Genomic DNA, 22,500 nt, shown 5'->3' with positions numbered 1-22,500 from the left:
TCTCTCTCTCTCTCTCTCTCTCTCTCTCTCTCTCTCTCTCTCTCTCTTTCTCTCCCTCTCTCTCTCTCTCTCTCTCCCTTTCTCTCTCTCTCTCACACACTCTCTCTGTCTCAAACACACACGCACGCATAAACAATACACACATAAAGTTATATCGACACAAACGTTGAAAAATAAATGACACACACACACACACACACACACACACACACACACACACACACACACACACACACACACACACACACACACACACACACACACACACACACACACAGACACACACATACTAATCTATCAGCAAAGAAGCAGGGTAGAGAAAACAACGGCGCGCTGACGGACAGGAAACCCGCAGAGGACGAGCTGGTAAGCTCTCCGGTCACCTGGTCCAGCGCTGTGCAATTAGCCATCCCATCCTCGTTAATTCATTCGTTTGTAATTGCGCCGTGCTCGTCTATCGGTGCGCGGACACACTGTGTAAACATCAATAGGATTAGGTTTCATTGCTATTCATGAGTTAATAGTTGGAGAGGCGGGGGGAAGAGGGGAGGGGGGGGGGCACGGGTGTTATTTACACACGACACTAAGCTGTCTGGGAGATAAGGTTTCCCGAAAGCCACGGCGACGGGATTGTATTTCATGACCTGTGCAGCGTCGGTCGGTGTCAGCGCACCAAGGTGACTCATCGCCGACCACTGGAAGAGTTTGCAACACTTTGAGACGTAGAAGTTTCTGGAGATTTTATACCGGGGCCGGAAGTGTTCGCCGTAACACAACACACGCCGACTGTCTCCGGGCGACATAGGAGCAGGGGAGGATAAAAAAAGAAGGAATCCCAACAGACTAACTGCAACCTCACCATAGCTATTGATCAGCGCTCTTCGGAGGGCAAACACAACGGAAGCTTGAGGAAAAAGCAGGGGGAAACCAGCCTCGCTATTGGCTGTGCGATCTCGGGGTATCGTCCTTGGGTCAATGCTGGGAGGGTGGGGAGGGGTTTGCCTTTTTAATAAAGCAGCCGTGTTGAGGTTTTTTGCTGGAAAGCAGACTGGTCGATGCGGCTGCCATCCCAGAAGCAATGCATTCTCACAGCGGGATGTTGGTAGTGGACTGGTGGTCGGGGGGGGTGGTGGTGGTGGTGTACGAGTCTCGGAGCGGAGGTCAGCCTCTGTTCTCTTCAGCGGGGGGGGGAACCAAAGAACAGTGGGAAAGAGGGAGCGAGCGCGGCCGCCGAACATGTTATCAGCCCGGGGAGGGGGCTGGGGGATGTCCAGAGGAGGCGGCTGGCGGGGGGTGGGGTGGGGTGGGGGGGGGGGGGGGGGGGGGGGGGGGGGGGGGGGGGGGTGGCGGTGGCTGTTGTTTGATTTACCGCTGGCAGGGGTAGCCGTGTGTTGATCCAGTATTCAAAGTAGGAGAAAGCGTGACATTTTCAATTCATTCATGAAGATCATGCTGACGCTCATGTTAAATCCAGGACCAGCCAATGACACGATAATCAAACATTATGCAAATATCCCCGAAATAACAAGCGTTGAAATGCCTGATTTACCCTGAAAATGTATTAAAATGTGTCCATTGTTTTTTTCAATTAAGTAGAAACAGTCTCTGTCTCTCTCTGTCTCTCTGACAAACACACACAGAGACACAGACACACACACACACACACACACACACACACACAATCCACACACACATTGCACCCGTACCTTCTCGTAGAAGCGCAGCTCGTAGTCCAGGATGATGCCGTTTGGCTGCTCGGGCTGCGGCCATGACAACGTGAAGCTCTTCATGGTGGAGCTGATCTGGTGCATGATTGGAACGATGGACGGTGCTGGGGGACGAAAAAAAGAAAGAAAGAGAATGACGCACAAAGTTTCACAACCCCAAAATGGAGGCATTTCATGTCTTGTCAGACTCAGCCCAGCACAGTAGCAGACGGGTACTGCCGCACAGAAGATAAGCAAGTCATTTCAAAAATCCTCCACGCCCATTCAACAACTCAATTGTGCCCGCCCAGACTCCCCCAGCCGTAGCGTCGGGGAAGTTACCAGCGAGGAGACAATCGGAGAGGTCCTACTCATCCTTACACGGTGTCAAAACATACCATTCATGGTGAAAGCCCCCGCGGCCCAAGCCGCACTGGCCTGTTTAACGCTCTCCTGCGTGCTAAACTTTTGTTCAGGAGTCAAATAATGCAAGGGGGTCTTCCGTGAGGCGGGAGGCCGCAGCCGCAGCGTCTACGCTCCGTTTAAGCCCCGGCACACCTGAGTGAACACGTATGGGCTGTCAATTAACCCAGGGACTCAGCACTCTCCTGCTCAGCCCACCGCTTTTGTACCCCTCTACCACTGTCGCAAGCCCCCCCTTCAGCCTCTCGCTCTGCCACCCCTTGTCACATGCTCCCCCCAGAGACCACGCGGGATTGGAAAGCGGGCACAAGGCATTTATGGGCACGCCAGTGTTTGTGCGCTTGTGTGCGTGTGTGTGTGTGTGTGTGTGTGTCTGTGTGCGTGTGAGTGTGTTTGTGCGCGTACAGCAGTGTGAAAGTGTTTCTGTTTGTGTTCTGCTTCTTGTTGGGAGAGGCTGATAATGGATTGAAAGGTCAAGCTGCAATGCCCGAGATGTCATATCGCTCGTTTAAAGGTCAGAGAGATAAGTTTGGAATTTACATAAATACACTTCTGCACTTGTACCTAATGCACTCGTTTTAAAGCAAAGAACATCATCAACTCTGTTTTAATTGCACCGAATTCCTGATGATTTGTTAAAATTAGGTCAAAAATACGAAAGAAAGGTAAGAATATTTATCATTAATGCCAGATGAATTCAAACCATACACCGAAACATTCACAAAAACCTGGACGTAAGGCAACAGTGAGTCAGGATAACGAATGGCTTCTATTAGGAACGTAGGATTCTACCCAGAGTGCTTTGCCTTACTCTTCTCTAGTCTGAATTCTTACCTCTCTCTCTCTCTCTCTCTCTCTCTCTCTCTCTCTCTCTCTCTCTCTCTCTCCCCTCCCTGATGCTCTCTGCCTCTCAGGCTGGTTCACGCTCCATTGACCAGGACCCGGCCTGCCGGGGCCCTGGGTCGCATTATCAATTACCAGCCACAGGCACACACTGTCCCCCCCCCCCCCCCACCCAGCCATGTCCACCTCCATCTGGGACAAGCCCTGGGGAGTGCCCCAGACGCAAATTCCTCATTTGGAGGGATAGGGAAAGGGGGGGTGTAAATGGGAGAGGCGGGGAAGATGGGGTGGGGAGTGGAAATTGAGTTTTGCGTGGAAAGGGAGTTGTCTGTGGTGTAACAAAATAAACAACCACAACATAATGGCGGCGAACAAAGCAATCAAATCAGTTTTTTGCCTCGTGCAGGATAGGGGAGGGAAGGGACTAAGAGAGAACCTCCTCTTCTGGCTTCCTCCAATGATGTTGGATCTTTATTTGCTAGACTTTGTTTTAATAGCAAAATGTATGTTTTACGAAGGTTGCTTGTCCAAGGTGTTCTGCCAAGGTGTGCTCGATGCGCAAAATTGATAAATCTTCACTGCTTCCAAAGCTTTGTTTGTGGACAAACACAGACTCCACACCACAAAGCAAAAAACACGGCTGTTTGTTTGGCAGCAGGACATGCTGGCAGTTTAAATTACGTAGACTGAAAAGATAAATGCATTGTGCTTTTTTTCAGATGGGAAAACCCAAGATTTTGGTCGCATTTGTTCTCTAATGTAAATTCAACAGAAAAAGGCAAATTGATATCACCAATCCCAACGCTACGACGATGATGATAAGTTTCGACGTGGTGTTAGGGAGTTAAGGAACAGGAATCTCAGGCAGAGAGAGAGCGTATTCTAGTATTTCCTCCTGCTGCAGTGGCTGTTGCAGAAGACAACCTTGTGTTGCCGGCAGTGTGCGCGTTTAAGACGATTCCTCGGTGGCTAAACCGTACCCTGGGATCACAGATGGTTATCAAACACAAACGTGACGCGCATAAATATCTGCTGCATGTGGATCATCTGTCATCTTCCTTTTGGCTTACAACCGCAGCTGCATTGAGCGTCCTCCTTTACATGCTGATGGACTGGATTTAGACCTTTCATTAGAGCATCGCCAGAATATATAAGAGTATAATATGTGTAAATATAAGAGGTTGCTCAGAGGCATCCACAAGGCACGTCAACACTGTTTACAGTAGCCCATAACCTAGAAATAATTCATTTGGTTTCATTTTCCTCAAATCCAGGTACGCAGATCATGTGAGACTAGGAACAGAGATAGAAAAGAGTCCACAGCGTCTGAGGAAACCGTCAAGCCACGCACGCAGGCACGGAAGCACACATGCATGTGCACGCACACGCACAGTGTAGAGGTGTATTCGGTGCACGTATGACTTGTGTCCTTGCAGTCCCTTGCAGTGCGAACTGCCCATCTCAGGGAGTGTCGCCCAGGCAACGAGGTTGAGGTTCAGCTCACTGATGCGCCGCTGTCCCTGCGAAACGCTCCCGCCACCGCCCTCAACGTACCAGCCCCCACCCCCAACACCTCTCCCCCCCCCAGCCCGACGTCACCCAGGGAGGCTGACACTGACAGTGATCGGCGGCGGTGCCCTGCACTCCTCTCCCTCCCTCTGCACTCCTCTCTCTCTCTCTCTCTCTCTCTCTCTCTCTCTCCCTCTCTCCATCTCTCTCTCCCCCTCTCTCTCTCTCTCTCTCTCTCTCTCTCTCTCTCTCTCTCTCTCTCTCTCTCTCTCTCTCTCTCTCTCTCTCTCTCTCTCTCTCTCTCTCTCTCTCTCTCTCTCTCTCTCTCTCTCTCTCTCTCTCCCTCCCTCCCTCCCTCCCTCCCTCCCTCCCTCCCTCCCTCTCTCTCTCTCTCTCTCTCTCTCTCTCTCTCTCTCTCTCTCTCTCTCTCTCTCTCTCTCTCTCTCTCTCTCCTCAGCTCCTCCTCCCCCCTGTGGCTCCCCCTGCTCCAGTTTTATCTGGCCCCACTCGCTGCCCCTGGCTTTTAATGCAGAGCCCGGCGCACCATTAATCAAAGTCAAAGCCTGCTAGCATCTGGCATAGGGGAGGCAGCGAGACAGCGAGGGAGAGGGACAGTGCAAGATAGAGGAAAGGGAGGGAGAGAGTCAGAGAGAGAGAGAGAGGGAGAGAGAGAGATAGGATAAGCGAGAGAGAGAGAGAGAGAGAAAGCAATACAGAGAAAGCAAGAGCATAGAAGAGAGAGCAAAACATTTAGTGTAAAATAGATAGTATAGAAAAGAGAGCAAGAAAGAGAGGGAAAAGAGACAAGGCGTATTCGAGTACATGTTTGCTGAACTGTTCAACACATGAGCCTGGCTCAACATCTCTGGCACCGATCTCCACTGTAGCTTGCATATTGTTATCTCCCTGTATTCTCTCAGAGTCATCACAATTCACGCCGCGTAGAGAAGGAGGTCGTGGCACCAAATGCGTACACTACACTTTTCTCTACTACACTCCTCCTTTTTGAAACCAAACTCTGCAATGACTCCAATAAAAACGATTTCATGGCTGCAATAGCTTATTCTAAATCAAATAACCAAATGCCCCAAACAAAAAAAAGGATGTTGGTACATGGTACCAAGCCGAGTTTTCTGGGCTAAAGTCCATCCGGCTGCTTTAGCTACATTCTTCATTCAGAGACGGCTTTCAACCTTTAATTCCCAGCAGGACGTTGCTGTTCTGCCTCGTTTATTCAAAGTAAAATAACTGGACAGAATTTGTGCAGTAATTAGTTAGATGACCTTCTGTCAGAGTCCCACTCTATCCACACCTCTCCTTGTACAAACAGAGACAGGTCATGGGCAGTTATACACCCGTAGATGCAGCTTGCAGTGCACACAGACACAAGCACACAGACACACACACAGATACATACACACACACACACACACACACACACACACACACACACACACACACACACACACACACACACACACACACACACACACACACACACACACACACACACACACACAAACAAACACAAACCCACAGACACACATACACTCACACACACAAACACAAACACAAACACAAATAGATACACAAGTATAGCCCACACACATAGACACACACATTTAAAAAATAAACAAGTGTGGGCAGTCACAGACACACAAGACTAGACTGAAGCACAAGAGCATCCTGTACCATTGTCCACTTCTAAGTGTTTGAGTTTGTGAACCATGCACTTCCCCATAGGGCGTACCGCTCAGCGTAGCTCCTATGGGGAGACCGCTATGGACATGTCTGGTCAAATTCAGTACATGCCAGGTAACTAACAGGTCCCCATTAGGAGGTGCTCAGAGGGAGTTACTCAGCTGTGACTACACTGTAATGGGCTTCTCTGCAAAAATCCATGACCGAGGATTAGCTCAGTGCATTTCCTTCGAGGAATTATATAAAAAAGCGACCATCTGGAGGGATCTTAAAAATAGCTCCAAGTCAAATACACAGCGTGGAAAACAGGGCATACCTTCTCATACTTAGCTCAAACTTAAAACAACAGTTTGGCGGACATCAGATTTGGCGAGCTGCTTGGTAGAATTCAAGCTCAGGTTTTGTAGTTTTTTTGCCTATGAGTCACAGCCCATTCTTTCTTGGCCAAGAAACCCGGTCCAACATTCATGAGGACAGGCAGCAAATAAAATATCAATGTTAAAATTGAATCCCTCTCAGATGATGAAACTCAGTGCCATCAGGCCTCTGATACAAATTATTTTACTGGAGAAATAACCAGGAATCTTAAAACATTTTATTTTACAAACATATGAAGAAAAGCAATGAACAGAAAGTCACAAAAAAAAAAGTGCTCTCCATGGACCATTTCACTACAAACCTTTCTTTTTTTGGTTGTTGATTCTTCCGTTTTTTGGGCTACCCCGCCGGAATGCTAAAATCTTTCATTTCGGCAAGATTGTTTGGATCTCACTGTGCCACACAGAGTCTTTGTATCTAGAGGACAAAAAGCCAGCCGAGAGTGATTTGACCATAGAAGGCCGAGTCGGAATGATGTTTGCATTTCTGTGGGAACGTCTCTCCAAACAGTGGCGCTAAGTGGAGGAGGATTGTTTGTAGATATACAAGGCTTTTTCTGCGGTCTTGGGGGAGAACTGGCACATGATCTAGGTCGTGGAGCCTCTGCCAGGGAGATCAGAGAGCTGCTAAGACTCAGACATCCCTTTTCTTAAAGAAAGACAAGTAAAGATGGCAGCAGTGGCGGTCGGGAGATGTATGGCTGCTTTTTTCCACACCCATAAGTCCCCTCACCCGTCTCTCAGGGCGGTGATAAGGTAAGGCGCAGGCATGGGATTTAAAAGGAGATGTAGAGGAAGATGAGATGTGGGTTGGTTGGTGTCCCCATTGATGGTGTCTCTTCGGTGTCCGGATAGATGGATTGGACTGTGGCTGCCATTTTGTGTTGTGTTCACAACATTTCAAAGAGCCTCCTTAGCACTGAGTCAGGCGCTGCCACTGTTGTGAATTCAGTAATGCTTGACATTTGGTTTAGCATTTATTTGGCAATGCCCTTATGCCTTCAACAAAGACAAAATGACGTGGATTTTTTCCTTTTCCGGCTGGATTGTATTATTATGCAGCAGAAAGAGTCAAACACTGGTTGTTGCTGTACAATTGCAAACATAGATAAATATGACGGCCATGAAAGATGGCCATGGAGTGGACAGTATATAACCAGAGTGTGTTTGTGTAAGCTTGTTTGTTTGTGTGTGTTTCACTGTCTGTGTGTGTGTGTGTGTGTCTGTGTGTCTGTGTGTGTGTGTGTGTGTGTGTGTGTGTGTGTGTGTTTGTGTGTGTGTGTCTGTGTGTCCGCATGCACGCTTGTGCTTAGAGAGTGCAGGCCGTGAATGAACTCCTAAATCACAGCATCGATCAGCCCAGTCTGCCAGAGACACGCTGGGATCTAGGGCGGTTTAATGGCCTATTCTTCGATTTGCTGTGAAGCCCCTCAGCTGCCTCCTCCTCTACTCCTCCTCCACCTCATCCACCGCCTCCACCCCACACCTCTTCTTCTCCTCATCCACCTCCACCATCCCCATCCCCAGCTTCACCATTATCCAGGTAGTCCCATGTTCCCCCCCCCCCCCCCCCCCCAACCGAGGAACATTCAGCAGTATCTTGGCGTCAGGTTGTCAACCAGAGAAGAGAGTGTCAACGCGTCAACTGCGACGGAGCCACGTCTCTGCATAGCCGAGGAGTCAACATCTAGTTATTCTGCATTATTTTGAGAAACCCCGATAAAAACTCCCTTCAAAACCACCACCAATCATTATTTTCCTACTTTCCCACCAGTGCATGTGGTGGATATCTGGCCTAAATATAGATCTACCATTCGGTGGAGGCTTTTATCCATAGAGTCAAACACGATACCGTGCGTGCATACATTCATAGTATGAGCAACCCTAGTGGAAATGGCACCTCTAACCCTGGTAGTGTTTACACCACCCTCTACACGTGCAGCGATACAGCTCCCTAGGTGCTATCCTAGATCAAATGCATCGAGAGTCTCCTTCTGTTTCGTCTCCGGTGTTTCCACTACTTTTTATTTTTATTATCAGAGTATCTTCTTTCCTTTACCGGCTCGTCCGAATCCACCTATGAATCCCTGCACGGAAAACTGAAGACAGAGCAATTACTTGGCTACAAAAGGTCCGAGCGAGGGGCCCCGGGCCCCCGGCTGGTGGGGTCGACCGCTGCCAGACACCTCATTACTGCAGCGAGACGGGCAACAATAGGTGCAGCCATTGCTTCCTCTAGCGTCTATATGTCAGGAGAGCTATTAGCCTGTCAATTGGGGACAGTTAGCTCCATTATGCCAACCTGATAATCAGAGCTATTTACTCCCTCATTTTCCTCTCCTTCACTCTGACTCAAGTTTTCTTTTCCCTCTGAAAATATAAAACAATCCTCCATTTCCCATCTCTCTCTCTCTACCTCTCCCTCTCTCTCTCATTCTCTCTCTCTCACTCTCCTGCCATGCCCTACTCCATTTAGTGTCTTGCTTTCTTCTCAGACAAACACTGTCTTGCTGACTCATTGCATTCCTTAGAGAGTGGCTGTCATCATACACTGTATGCCTTCCAGCTTAGTTAACTTCTCAACAATTTCATTAAGCAGTCCATTATTGGTCGATGTCAAACTCTGGGACAAAAACGACTATCAGGGACTTTTGGATAGGATAAGGGTTACGTTCAAGAGGTTCATTGTCTTTTCAGATCTAAGCCAATGCATTCATGGTCTCGCGAATCGCGATACCAGACGTGTGTAGATTCCGCCATCTTGGAATTGCTTAATGTAAGTAAGTTGTTTAAACAGCGGAGAGAACAGCTGCCTTCCGACCTACGCAGCTTACATTTGACAGGAAATTAGGCCTTACCGGAAATGATGCTCTTCCCCCATGGAGATAAAGGAAATCACAGAGACACAGAGAGAGCTTTGAAAAATCATTCAATATGGATGTCCTGAGCAACTTCACAGTGTTTACAATCAAACAACTGCTGCTGAACATCGCTTCCCCATTAGGAAGAGCCACCCTAAAGATTGGTTTGACGGTCTAATTGATTCCACTCAGTTTTACTCCTGGAGATAGTCATCATTCTCTGGTTATGCGAAGCGCTGATGGAATGACTTCGGAGTCAAATGCATGGGGAACGGGTAAACCAATCAGTATACATTATTGCATCATGTCAGTTTCTAAATCCATATATACCCTATATAACATAAGGTGAATATAAGAGACACATTTTTCTCGGTTAACCATTAACCCTCATATATATCCTACACACAGGTCCTGCACAACTTGAAGTGGTGTGAAATGCAAAAAATAAGATACTCAAATCAAAGAAAAGGGCCAGGGCCACAACTCTCCCCCTCCCCACTGACAATATGAATCCACTGACAGGCCTGTCTTCTCCCTGTTTCCGTTGCTCCTCATGCCTGATATTTGCTCCCATCGGCGAGTACTGCGGAGGACTTTGTCATCCAAGGAAGAAAGTGAACACAATAGTAATAGTAATGAAAAGGGCCCCCATTTAAATGTTCCACTTGGTCAAGAATGAAGTCCCTTGGTAGGTGCTACTGTGTACAAAGTCAGAGTCCAGAAGAATAGCAATAGGGGAAGGAGAAATAACACACTCTAGCCAGCAGAGAGGATCCTTGGACTGTCATTTCCATTGGATGCTTTAGTCCATATTTCATCACAAGGAGAATATTGCAGACTGTGTACACACACACACACACACACACACACGCTCAGGAATACACTCACACACACACACACACACACACACACGCACACACACACACACACACACACACACACACACACACACACACACACACACACACACACACACACACACACACACACACAAATGATTCATGCATAGACAGGAGCACAATCATGCATACAAACAAACACACATACACAGAAAGGATGCATGCATCTACAGGAGCACGATCGTGCGAACACACACACACAAACACATAAATACACACACGTGAAGCATGCACACATATATGTACATGCTTGCACACACATCTAGATAAAAAGAAGGTTGAAAATAGCTTATTAATGACGAACGCTTGGACACACATTCACATGCATGCAATTAGATGTACACTAAAATACATTATTAAATATACATTTATTATTACGTATCCATAAAAATAACGTGCTTATCTTTGTATTTTAACACATGGCTCTGAGGTGGAGGCAGAGTCTCCCCCCGCTGCAGTTGAAGGGCTGTTGAGAGCCTTCCAGACAGCCCAACCTGTCCTCTTCTGGTCTGCACAGGCAGCTATTAGCACCACTCAGGCTACTGTGCAGAGCAGGACCACTGCCAACACGTACTCCCCGATATTTTAGCCCAGAATTGAGAAAGAATTCTATTTCTTCCTGTCTATATAAAGTATTTCCATGGGCTTCCTGTGCCCTCGTGGAAAGGAAGGCGAAGAGAGACATGAAATCGTTGAAAGACAGGGGAATGATACGTAGCATATAGGAATGCAGGTGGGAATCGAACCTGCATAACGCTAAAGTAATCTCGGATCCAGCAGTTCTACCATGTTATGGCAGAGCTTCTGGGGGGGAGACTGCACAGCCTGTGACGGGACCCACAACTGCAAGAGGTTGAGTTACGCATTGTTACCTTTTTCATTACCGGGATATTCTACCGACGGAAAATCATTCGCTCGAGTGGATGAGGCCTTGAGAATGGGATTTTGATACGTTCATTTCTGGAGTGGCCAGTCCACTTGGTGCGGATTTGGAACCTTCACAGAAACGGTTGTACAGTTTAAGCGCTGGCCGTTTGCCGACCACCGCGCTTTCAGATCCACACTACTCCAGCTACATGATTGGTCGAAACAAATATGAAGCGAAAGAAAAGTCCAACGCCTAGTTCACCCATATCTGAGCTGGTCCGCCTCTAGACTTTGGATATTTATCATTTGTGAGACTCCTCCACGGGGCGTGCGGTGAGCGAGCAAGTCGATTGAGCCGGCGATGCAAGGCCGCCGGGAAAAAATCTGAGTTGGACGATTTACAGACGTGTTCGGACCGGGGCGCAGCCGTCCATGAAGGGAGGGTTGTTGGGACTGGCAGCCGTGCGTGGCTCCAAAAACAAAAGTAAAGAAAGACCCAAGACTTGGGAGCAAGAGGCCCTTCACAGGGTCCCCGGAGCTGCTAGCCTCAACACGAGTGGCTCCATAAACTATCACAAGTTTGTCTGAGCCGGGATCAGGAGAAAGCCAAATAATAAATGAGGAATTTTTTGGAATGTTTGTTGATGACGCAGGCAACATCGGTCCATCTTTCATGCGGCCTTAATATGTAAATAAAACCCAGCAGAGTTCAAAGAGACGAGAATCGGGGGCAGAGGACATCATTCATGCGCCTCTCTCACCCGCACATCCGCACCCGGCGCACCGTGTGCCCGGGTCTGAAGTCCTGCCACTATGTTATGGCTTCTTTCATATCCTTTGCCCAATCCTCCCACCCAAACACTCAGTGATGTACGGAGTGCCACTTTACTTTGGTGTGAGTGGGACCCAGTAAAGGAGTCTGGGTTTCAGTGTTCCGCTGCTCCACCACAGTCCCACTTCACGTCCTACACCCTCCTTAAGAGACATCCTCCACAGAGATCACAGAACCAGAACCAGGGAATCTTAGCCAATCCTCCCCCCATAATATTTGATGTTAACCATTACCTAAGCTGCCCCCATAAAAAAAAGAATCATAATTAATCAAATCATTTCTACAGCATAACCCCTGATGCTGCTTGATTTTATGCTACCCATATACGTCTCCCCAATTCTGCACCCATTGCAGTCCTAAGCATCCCTGGAAGGAGGACTTCCTGTGCTGCGGGCCTTCTCAAGGTCTCCTCCCTCATTTAAGGGCTGTCAAGGCCTTTTAAGGCCACAGGGTTAATGGGATGTTATATAATACGGCCCTCCAAAGCACCTTTGAGACTGTGACTATGATGAAGGTGACAATACAAATAAAATCCCCTTGACAACAACAACAGCAACAACAACAACAAGGGTTGAGATGGAGGGGGCCTGCGTCCTTACCGGCCTGGTTGGTGGTGATGTCTATGGAGACGTGCTGGGCCGGGTAGGGGCTCCGGTTGCTGACCCCGTTGACCGCCTGGATCTCGAAGCTGTACAGGGTGTGAGCCAGCAGGTTGCTGATTAACACGCGCGTGTCGGTGAGGCCCAGCTGCCGGGGCAGGAAGTCCACGTTGTCGTCGCAGTGGGAGCAGGAGCGGCGGTCCGAGCGGCACTTCTTGCACACGATGTTGTAGACCACGTCTTCACGGCCCCCCGTCTCCCGGGGCGAGTGCCACTCCAGGATGACGGAGGTCTCGTTGACGATGGAGATGACGTTGCGCGGGCCCGACGGCACACCTGGAGGACACAGAGCGAGGGCCCGGGGGAAGCGGCGGGGATGAGAGGGAAGGCCGGATATGTGGTGGGTGGTGGGGGGGTCGTCTTTGTATTTGCAAAGCACATTTCGTCAACATATTGTTGGAGTGTGCGTGTGTGTGTGTGTGTGTGTGTGTGTGTGTGTGTGTGTGTGTGTGTGTGTGTGTGTGTGTGTGTGTGTGTGTGTGTGTGTGTGTGTGTGTGTGTGTGTGTGTGTGTGTGTGTGCGTGTGTGTGCGTGCGTGCGTGTGTGCGTGTCCTTAGTGATGGGGGGTGTATCTGTGTTTCTTCACAAGCCCTTGTTTGATGTTTGAGTAAATGTGAAATGGAAAAGTAGGAGTGGCGGTGATGTGTGCGTGGGTGCCCGGTGCACACTTAAACATGTTGTCAACTTCAGTCCCTCTCGACTGGACTGTGTGCACATTTAGTCAGCTTTGAGGATTCAAGGTTTTTTTGGATGATTACATGTATTTTTTTTAACGACGGGCACATTCTGAATGCTAATTTATTCCGCTCACTCACAAATGCAGATCACACAGTGAGACGCCCGTGTCTATCAAACATTGGGTGTTAAGTAGAAGCCAGTGTTGCGTCGAGTGTTCTTATCAAGCAAGGGCCTCTCAGGATTCAAGCTCTCATTCCCTTGTACATAGTCCAGCAGCTTGAGCAGAGCCCAAATTTGACACTTAGACGAGAGAAAGAAATCTGGAAATAGTGCATCGGTTGTTTTGTTTGAGTGGTGAATGATTACCAGGGCACGGAACAACAGACACCTCAGCCCACTGCACTTGCCGTGAACCTTTCGTTTGAATTGTCCCAGACTTGTTATGAGTTTTGCTATTTATAAGTCAACGTGTTCTCTCAATTCATAACTGTTCTTTCCAACACACTCTTTCTTATTCTCCTCTTATTTCCTTTTGGATGTCTCTTTCCTTACCTTCACCATTCTCACCTCCCCTCCTCTCCCCTCCTCTCCCCCTCCCTCCTCCTACTCTAATTTCCTCTTGTGGATGATTGAAATGACTTGGCACATGCCAGGGGATAATAACATGCACAATTTACAGGATTGGCTTGGCAGCGCTCAATGATAAACTGAAGATTAGGAAGCCTTTTTTTTTAAGAGACTTATATTCAGATTCTATTCTGAAACAGTGGGCAGGTGGTTAGTTCTGTCAGCACACACACAAAGGATCATTGTTGGCCCGCAAAGCCACAGGACAAAGCAGCATCCGGAACATATACACACACACACACCAAGGACAGTTCACCAGTGTTACCAAGGCGACCCCGGTGCGGTATCACCTCGTCTTGCACTTGCGGTCAGCATTCACTGCAGAAATGGGAAGGGAGTGAGTGCAGATGGGTGCACCTCTTATGTCCTGCAGATACATAACGGCCATTTATAGAAAATACCTATTTAGGTTGGAGAAAAAAATGGCTACCATGGGCCTGAAGAGGAAGACATAGAGAGAGACAATCAAGGAGTGAGAGCGAGAGAGATAGGAAAAGGATAAATGAGAGAGAGTGATGGAGAGTACGAGAGTGTTTGAGAGTGAGAGAGAGAGAGAGAAATGAAGAGCAATGAAACATGCGAGAACTGGCGCTGCGTGTCACCATCACACAACCACTGTAGTGTACAGACCCTAGTAGTGTGTGTGTTGGCAGAAATCGGCTGTATCAAGAAAGTGGGACAACTTCCCCCTCGCTCCTCCTGGGGATTCCAAGAGAGTCACTTCACGTGTTCCCGTGTGCACTGCCCGCATCATCAATCCCAGGCCGTCCGCGCGGCCTCGCATCCGCACGCGGGAACAAATAAATACGCCCGTTGTCATGCGGAAAATCCACGCGAGGCAATTACACTTGAGCTGCACGTTGGCCATTTTGCTTTCATGCCCCCATGAGCTCCCTGTCTGTATCAATGTGCTCAAACAACATACTGTGGATGACAAAAAAAAAAAAAAAACGAATAAAGAAATAAATAAACAGGGGTGAGTCAGGCCCCAATCCTATGTGCTGGCCGCTATCAGAGCCCAGCCTCCCATATGCAGAAAGGGAATGAGAAATGAGATGTGACTGCCACTTAACCGGTGATTTGGAGGCCATTACTGGGGGGCCCTGGGCTGTTTTAATTTGCCACAGGATTTAATTTGTCGCCAGCGTTACTTACAGCCCTCTAAACCAGGCATTCACTTAGCCACGCCACTCTGCCGTCATTGCGTGTACATGTTGCCCGCACCACGCCAACGCCACTAACCACACAGACGCCCCCCTGCGCCGTTGGTACCCAAAAGTCTTGCGTCACATGGCGCAGTTTTCCACAGTGCTAAAGGGGAATTCTGTAGTTTAATATCTCAGGGGTCCAGAAAAAGAAAAAATCCTCATCGTCAGCCAAATAGCACAGAGTGTCACAGCAAGACTAATCCAGTTAAGGCCATTTAGCATTTGGCTTTACATTAAGTATGAAATAGTTCACCTCATTAAGCGCTTTGTCTCCGGGGATACACTCGCACACCCACAAAAACACACACGCACGCACACAATGACCTCCCGCCATGCGCTTCCAGGGGAAAAACTTGGGAACAATTGAACCGTGTGCCCCTTATATCTGCCTTAGCGCTGACATGGGGGTCTGAGCTGAGCAGTGATTGGGACTCATGGGGTAACCGTGACGACCGCCGCGGCCCCCCTGCTCCCTGCTACTGCTGCTCTGGCTCCTAATGCTGCAAGCCAGGCAGGTGGATACAGAGATGGATGGGCCGTCCACCGCCGCCCCAGCGGAGCGGAACGCCTCAGCACAGGAGCTGGGGCTGAACAAAAAAGGGTGCCACACCATACCTCCCCCACTCGCTTGCTTCCACTCTAGGCTGGCAAACATCAAGTCCTCTAACCCCCTTCCTGAAGCACCGTAGCTGGCCTACCCCATCCAGTCCCCGCCAACAGCACCAGCCCCCCCCCCCCCACAGCCACATCATCACCGCCGCAAAATAAACACTCTGCCACTTTGTTTACCCAGCCACCCAGCTAGATGGACCGTTGCCCCCCCCCCCCCCCCCTCCCAACCCTACCCGACACCCACCAGCCCTCTCTCCATGCCTTCTCCCCTTCCACTGTGTTTGCTTTGCAGACGTCTTAACAGGGCCTCTAGGGGCCCCCGCAGTGGGTCCCTGTGTGTGGGGATAGGGCAGGCGGGAGAGGGGGAGGGATGATGAAGTGTCACGGTGAGGGATGTAATGAAACATGTTTTAAGGGCGAAGACGTACCAAGGATGTCTAGAGTGAGAGATTAAAGGGGGTATTGAGGGATCGCATATGTGTGGTTGGTGTGTGTTTGTGTTTCGGTGTGTGTGCGTGAGGTGAGTCTGTCTGTGATACGGGAGGTTGAGAGGCTTGTGGGAAATATCAAAGCCTTCTCCCGGTCCCCAGAGACGGCACATTAAGCCGCATGTGCTTTCCTGGTAACAAACAAGGAGTCAGTGTGCACTTTGGTTTTCCCACACCAGACACAGCGCAATGGCAGCCCAGACAGAGAGACCCAAACATGCTGTCAGGTGATCTCCTTGTAACCTAGCTAGGGTGGGTCTGGAACCAACATGATTGACAATACTAAAGATATATGTTTTTATTTTTATCTTTCTCTTTTTACAGACTAGGGTCAACTATATAAACAACTGTTCTTACCCAGAATGTACTAGTCTCTTAAAAATACAAATAAGACTACCAAATAAATAGCTATTGCGAATCAAATGATCTCCCTCCTAAACTACTACAACCAAACACTGAAACCAATCCTAAGGCAAAGCAAACACTGATCGGTGCCAAACATACTGTGAGCACAGTTTCAGCCAATCATAACAAGCGGTTGTAGATTCCAGGGTACCAGTGTTTTTTTTTATTTTAACTGTTAGGAAATACCTGTACCTCGATGTATTTGCATCTGCAAGCCGTCTCTCCAGCAGGAAGCGCTTCTAATGGGCGGTACTTTTTTGTCTACTTAGCTTGGCTCCGACTTTTACAACTCGATTACGGAAGGAAGGAAGCGCTCCAGTTGACTTTTTTTTTGCATTCTGGGAAACCTCTTCTCCCAGCTTCACAGACAACACCACAAAACGACAACAGAGGGGTGAGGTGGTCGAGAGAAGTTCTGAAAAGCTATGCTCGACTCACCCCCTTTTTTGTTTTTGAAACGAGAACAAGGAGAGGAGAGCACACTTTGAATACAGGAGTGAAGGAGAGGAAAACAATATGGAGGAGGAGATGGGGGGAATGGCCAAACAGATAGCCCTGTTGTTCTTTCATGTAGTTTATCCTTCCTGCGGGAAAAAAAAGCCAGTGTTTGTGTCTACCCCGAGATCAGAAGTTTCAGACAACAAGGCTTAACGGGGTGAGACACCAGATCCTAAATAAGTGTGGTTCAAACCAGGAATGCCTGCAAACCCATCACACAAACCCCCGTTTGAGTACGGAATCATTGACTTGTAATAGTTCCTCAAAGTTCCCTTGCATGTCTGCTTTCAATTTGTGTGGAACACAATGATTACTTTGTCAAGAATGAAACAACACACACACACACATCCCTCCCCCTGCTGAGGACGCCATTAGGGGGTTGTGTGTTTGTTGTCCCGACCTATCATACCTAGTAAAGCACCAGATGGATGTCTTCCCCAGACTCTTCGTCTGCGCCTGCAGCAACCTCCTCATCAAGATCCCCATGCTGCTCCTGGCTCTAGCTCTGCTATTCTATCTGCGCCCCACCCCCCCCACCCCCCTCCCTCCCCCCGGTCCCCCACCATTCTCCCCCTCTCCTCCCCGGTCCCCCACCATTCTCCCCCTCTCCTCCCCGGTCTCCATCCCTTCTCCCCCTCTCCTCCCCCATCTCCCTCCCTTCTCTCCCTCCCCTCGCGGTGGGCCCCTGGTGTTCCGCATGCCTTCTTCCCAATGGACTAATCAGCACCCCCCCCCCCCCCCCCCCCCCCAACCACCCAACACCTTGCATCCCACCCCCTTTCTGCTCGCTACCGAGCCTGTCCCCTGCGCAGACTCTCGCGCTGGAAGAAGCCCACCGGGGCAGCAGGTAGCCGAGATAGGAGGCTGATAGCGCCCCATGGGGGAGGAGAGCATATGTCAGTCTGGGAGGACGTCGGGGGGAGAGGGAGCGAAATGGTCTGCTACTGATTCCAAAGGGCGCCAGGAAACCTCCCAAAGGTCACTGTATGTTGAGCAGCCGAGGAGAGGAGATGGGCGATAATATCTCTCTCTCACCCTCTCTCTCTCCCTCTCTTTCTCCTCACTCTCTCTCTCTCTCTTACCCTCTCTTCCTCGCTCAACCTCTCCCTCTCCCTCTCTCTCTCTTACCCTCTCTCTCTCTCTCTCTTACCCTCTCTCCCTCGCTCAACCTCTCTCTCTCTCTCTTCCTCTCTTACCCTCTCTCTCTCTCTCTCTTACCCTCTCTCCCTTGCTCAACCTCTCTCGCTCAATCTCTCTCTCTCAACTCTCAACCTCTCTCTCTCTCTCTCTCTCTCTCTCTCTCTCTCTCATTAATATGAGGCTCCCCTGCTGCCAGGGAGAGCCGGGGGCCAATCCATCAGAAATGTTCATCAGACCAGATCTGTATCACTCATACACACCTTGCGCCGCTTTAGGCCAGGCTAGCATGGCTAACGCTAAAGTGAATAACCTTTCTTGCCGGTTGAAGCGTTGGGCCTGATTCGGGGTGACTGTAAGAGCCCTCTTATCAGCGGCCTGGCAGTATTGAGAACATTCCTCTGTTGGAGGATCTCAGTGGCGAGCCCTGCCCAGATCAAGGCCACGGCGGACATCAAGCGAACCCTAGCCTGGACTGCAGCGATCAGAGAGGTCTTTAAATGGGATAAGGCGGTTTTGTTAACATGGCTGGACTTCAAGTCCGTAAAAAGATGGTTAAAAGGGGGATTGTGAGAAACAAAAATGTCAAACTCACGCTGGCATTTGGGAGTCCATGAAAATGGAAATAATATTTTCATAATGCCAAGCGCATCGGGTTCTTTATGAGGGAAGCCGAGTTTCACGTCTTTGTAAAATGATAATATAGATCGAAATCAAGTCCACATGGCATTATCACAATTTATAGGGGTGGACTGGATACGTGGGAGGTTCACATAAAATAAATAATGAATCAAAAAGGGAGTGTGGAGCCTACACACAAGATGATAGATGAAGAAAAGGTAATAAAACTAAAAAGTTGGCGCAGGCTGATTTGCAGAAAAAGCTCAACAGTGACCAGTGGGAATATTTTTAGACAAAGCGAGGAACAGTTGTGCGCTGAGGGAAAATAGACGGCCTCAAGCTGCAGACAAACTGTACACCTGATGGAGTCTACAGGAACTCACCGGAGAGGCAAATAGTACACCGTAGGAAGGCAGGAACACATGCACAAGGTGACTGAGGCACTGGTTCCACTGAGAGTATCTGTAGCCCAGAGGTGTGTATAGGCAGAGGAAGTCTTTTTTAACTGACATACAGTAAATGCCACATCGGGGTACCAGGAGAGCTTTAAGGCACCTTTTGATTGTCTTAAAATAAACACGTCGGTTCCATTCAATTCAACTGAATGCAAGGACAGAGAGGGAGGAATAGGCATTTCAGCGGAAAGGAATGAACGACGCAAACTCTGTTTTATAACAGAAAGAAGAACAGAATGTTTCCATGCCTGTTCAAAAGCTGGTACGACAGCGGCTTCATAAGACTATCAGACCAAGTGAATGCCTAACTACATCGATGCTTTCATAGTTGCCTTTACAGGAAAGAAAGCTTAACAAAAAGGTTGGAAATGCTAGAATAATTGGTGGATGGTCTGTGTACGGGGACAACAATGTTCCTCCTCCGATGTAATTGTGTGTCAATGTGGACAGGCCGGCCCTGTACATCACGGCACAGTTACTCAGAGCAGTAGGGGAATAGTTGTGGCAACTTCAGTAGACCCCAGGCAGGACAGTTCTGAGAGTAATTAAGACCTCAGGGGATGTTGGGAGAGTAATAGAGGAGAGGTGAAGGCGAATATTAAGAGGGAGAGACAAGTTGCTATCTTTTAAGGGGTTTAAAAACTAAAACAAGTAAGGGCTGCAAATCAAGAGCGATAAAAGAAATATATTTCTTTCTTTTTATTTCTTCATCAACAAGCAGCCAGCTCAATAAAAGTCTCAGTTCACAGGAGAATGGGCCTGCTTATATGGGTAAACGTGTGGGTGTGTGTCTGTCTGTGCGTGGGCACGTGCATGTGCGCGTGTGTGTTTGTGTGTGTGTGACGTGTGACTGTTTTGTGCGTGTCTGTGTGTGTTTGTGTGACTGTGCATGTGTGTGTGCGGCTGCGCGTGCATGTGCGGCTGCGCGTGCGTGTTCATGTGCGTCTGTGCGTGCGTGTGCATGTTTGTGTGTGTGTGTGTGTGTGAGTGTACACGTGCGAGGGGGACGTACTTGTGCAGGGTGCGTCCGGCAGGTCGGCGTCCCCTCGGTAGTAGCCGTTGCGGCAGATGCAGACGGTGGCGGCCTCCCCCGCTGAGCGGCTGTTGGGGGGGCACTGGAGGCACAGGCCTGGCCCCTGGTTGGACTTGAAGGTGCCTGGGGGACACGCTGCACAGAGAGGGGGGAGCGGAGAGACAGCAGAGATAACGGTTAGACACGGGGGCAATGGGGCAACAGAAATGTCCAGGCAGAGGCCGGCGATCGGGTGTACACTTGACGTCCGTAGGAGATACAAGGGAGAGACGAGGGGCGGATGGCCAAGTCGATAGGACGCAGAGGCACGGAGATAGGGAGAGGGACAATGACAAAGCGTGGGCGAGGGAGGGAGAGAGAGGGAGAGAGAGAGAGAGAGAGAGAGAGAGAGAGAGAGAGAGAGAGAGAGAGAGAGAGAGAGAGAGAGAGAGAGAGAGAGAGAGAGAGAGAGAGAGAGAGAGAGAGAGAGAGAGAGAGAGAGAGACTTTTAGAGTACTAAAAAAAAGAAGTAAAAAAGAATACTAAAAATTGCTTCATAATTGGCTGATCTTGTGGTTGCCTCACTGTGTGTGGGTATGTGCGTGAGTGTGCATGTTTATGCGCACGCGCATCTCATCAAACCCTATCAACCGCCTTCACTCATCCATTCCTCAAAGTCCTAAACCCCCCCAAACTCTTAACCCCCTAGCTGGCCTTTCCCCCAGCAAAGTGGGACATTCCCTGCCTCTTTACTCTCATCATGTAAATCGTGAGATGGAGCTAAATTGGAGGGGAGAGATGGGCGACTGACAGCTGATCCCCCCCATCGCGCTGCCGTTCAGGCGATAACAGAAATCCATTCCTTTATCCAACCCTATCCCAAAAGTAGAATAATAAAGACAATACCAATGGGGAAAGATGCAGGGAATTTCTTGCACTGCGGATGAAGGATTTACTGCCCATAATAACCGTGATGAATGTCTAATATTTTAGCGGGCGCCACAGTCGCACTTGGGGGGGAGGGGGGTGAGGAGACGAAGCAGTGGTGGAAGTAAACTGGGATATAAATTTAATGGGACAAGCAGCTCATGGGGTCCCTATCTGCTCCTATTTGTCGGAGTAAAGGAGATTGTAACAGCTTTGACTAGCGCGGGGAAATGGGAGAGGCGCTTAAGCCTGTGAGGTCAAAAGTGCATTGTTGTGCGTGTGCGGTTGTGTGCATGTCTGTGTGTTATCCTTGGTTTGTCATAGACAAGACAGTTTTATGAGTGTGACACGAGAGCCTGGGTGGTGCGGTGTGGAATGTACGAGGGGCGCTCCGATAAGACCGGGATTGAGCGCTGGTATCGTGCAGCGGGTTCCAGACATGATGGGATCTGCCATTTGCGGTGGGAACGGGGTGATAATGGAAGCATGAGAGCCAAAGCGTTGGCGGATTATTTTATTATTTATTTGAACCAGAGTAATCATTTCAAGTTGAATGAATAAAAAAAATGAACTTGATACAAAAGTGTTTTATTGAATTTAGCTTGAGAGGCCACTCTTCAGATTTGCAGATATATGTATTCAGCCGTTGGTAACTGGATTTGTTTTAAGGACCAGGGATAACTTTTAGTTGGATCTACGTTCTGATTGGTTAAGTGCTTGAGAATGCAGTGCATTAGCTAACATCTGCAACAGCCATTAGACCCTCCTATCAACAGGCTTTTAAGATTTAATTAAACATTTTATGCTTCATTACAATAAGCGGTAGGAAGTCCAGCATGTAATTTTACAAGAGTGTAAAACACAGAAGGTTTTTCCTTCTTTAATTTTTACGAGTCCTTCCAGGCCGACCGCGGGAGCCCCTTGAGGGGCCCTTCACAAGAGGAAAGGGAGCTGCAGACATTGCAGAAAGACGGATGGATAGGGGGGGGGGGGGGGGGGGGGGGGGGTAACCCAAAACAAACAGATTGGCATCTGTCTGCTTGTGTTTGTGTACAGGTGTCTGTGTGTCTGTGTGTTTGTGTGCACTGAGATCGACCTTGCCTCCACCCTTGCCCAATGGCTGACCTTTGACCTCCTGGGGCAGATATGTGCAGA

The 22,500-nt window shown here is 49.0% G+C and overlaps 1 protein-coding gene across 1 annotated transcript in view; it reads right to left on the bottom strand.

The window, feature by feature from the left end:
• ephb1 (EPH receptor B1) overlaps positions 1–22,500 on the bottom strand; it is a gene marked incomplete in the record, with an annotated part of 148,796 nt that overhangs the window by 44,253 nt on the left and 82,043 nt on the right. The window contains 3 exon segments of the mRNA XM_030363445.1: positions 1,707–1,831; positions 12,618–12,953; positions 20,419–20,574. Of these exon segments, the coding sequence (XP_030219305.1) occupies positions 1,707–1,831; positions 12,618–12,953; positions 20,419–20,574 (617 nt within the window).

Source organism: Gadus morhua, chromosome 8 (genome assembly GCF_902167405.1).
Source record: "Gadus morhua chromosome 8, gadMor3.0, whole genome shotgun sequence".
Lineage (NCBI taxonomy): Eukaryota > Metazoa > Chordata > Actinopteri > Gadiformes > Gadidae > Gadus > Gadus morhua.
This window is presented reverse-complemented; position numbering and strand designations above follow the sequence as displayed.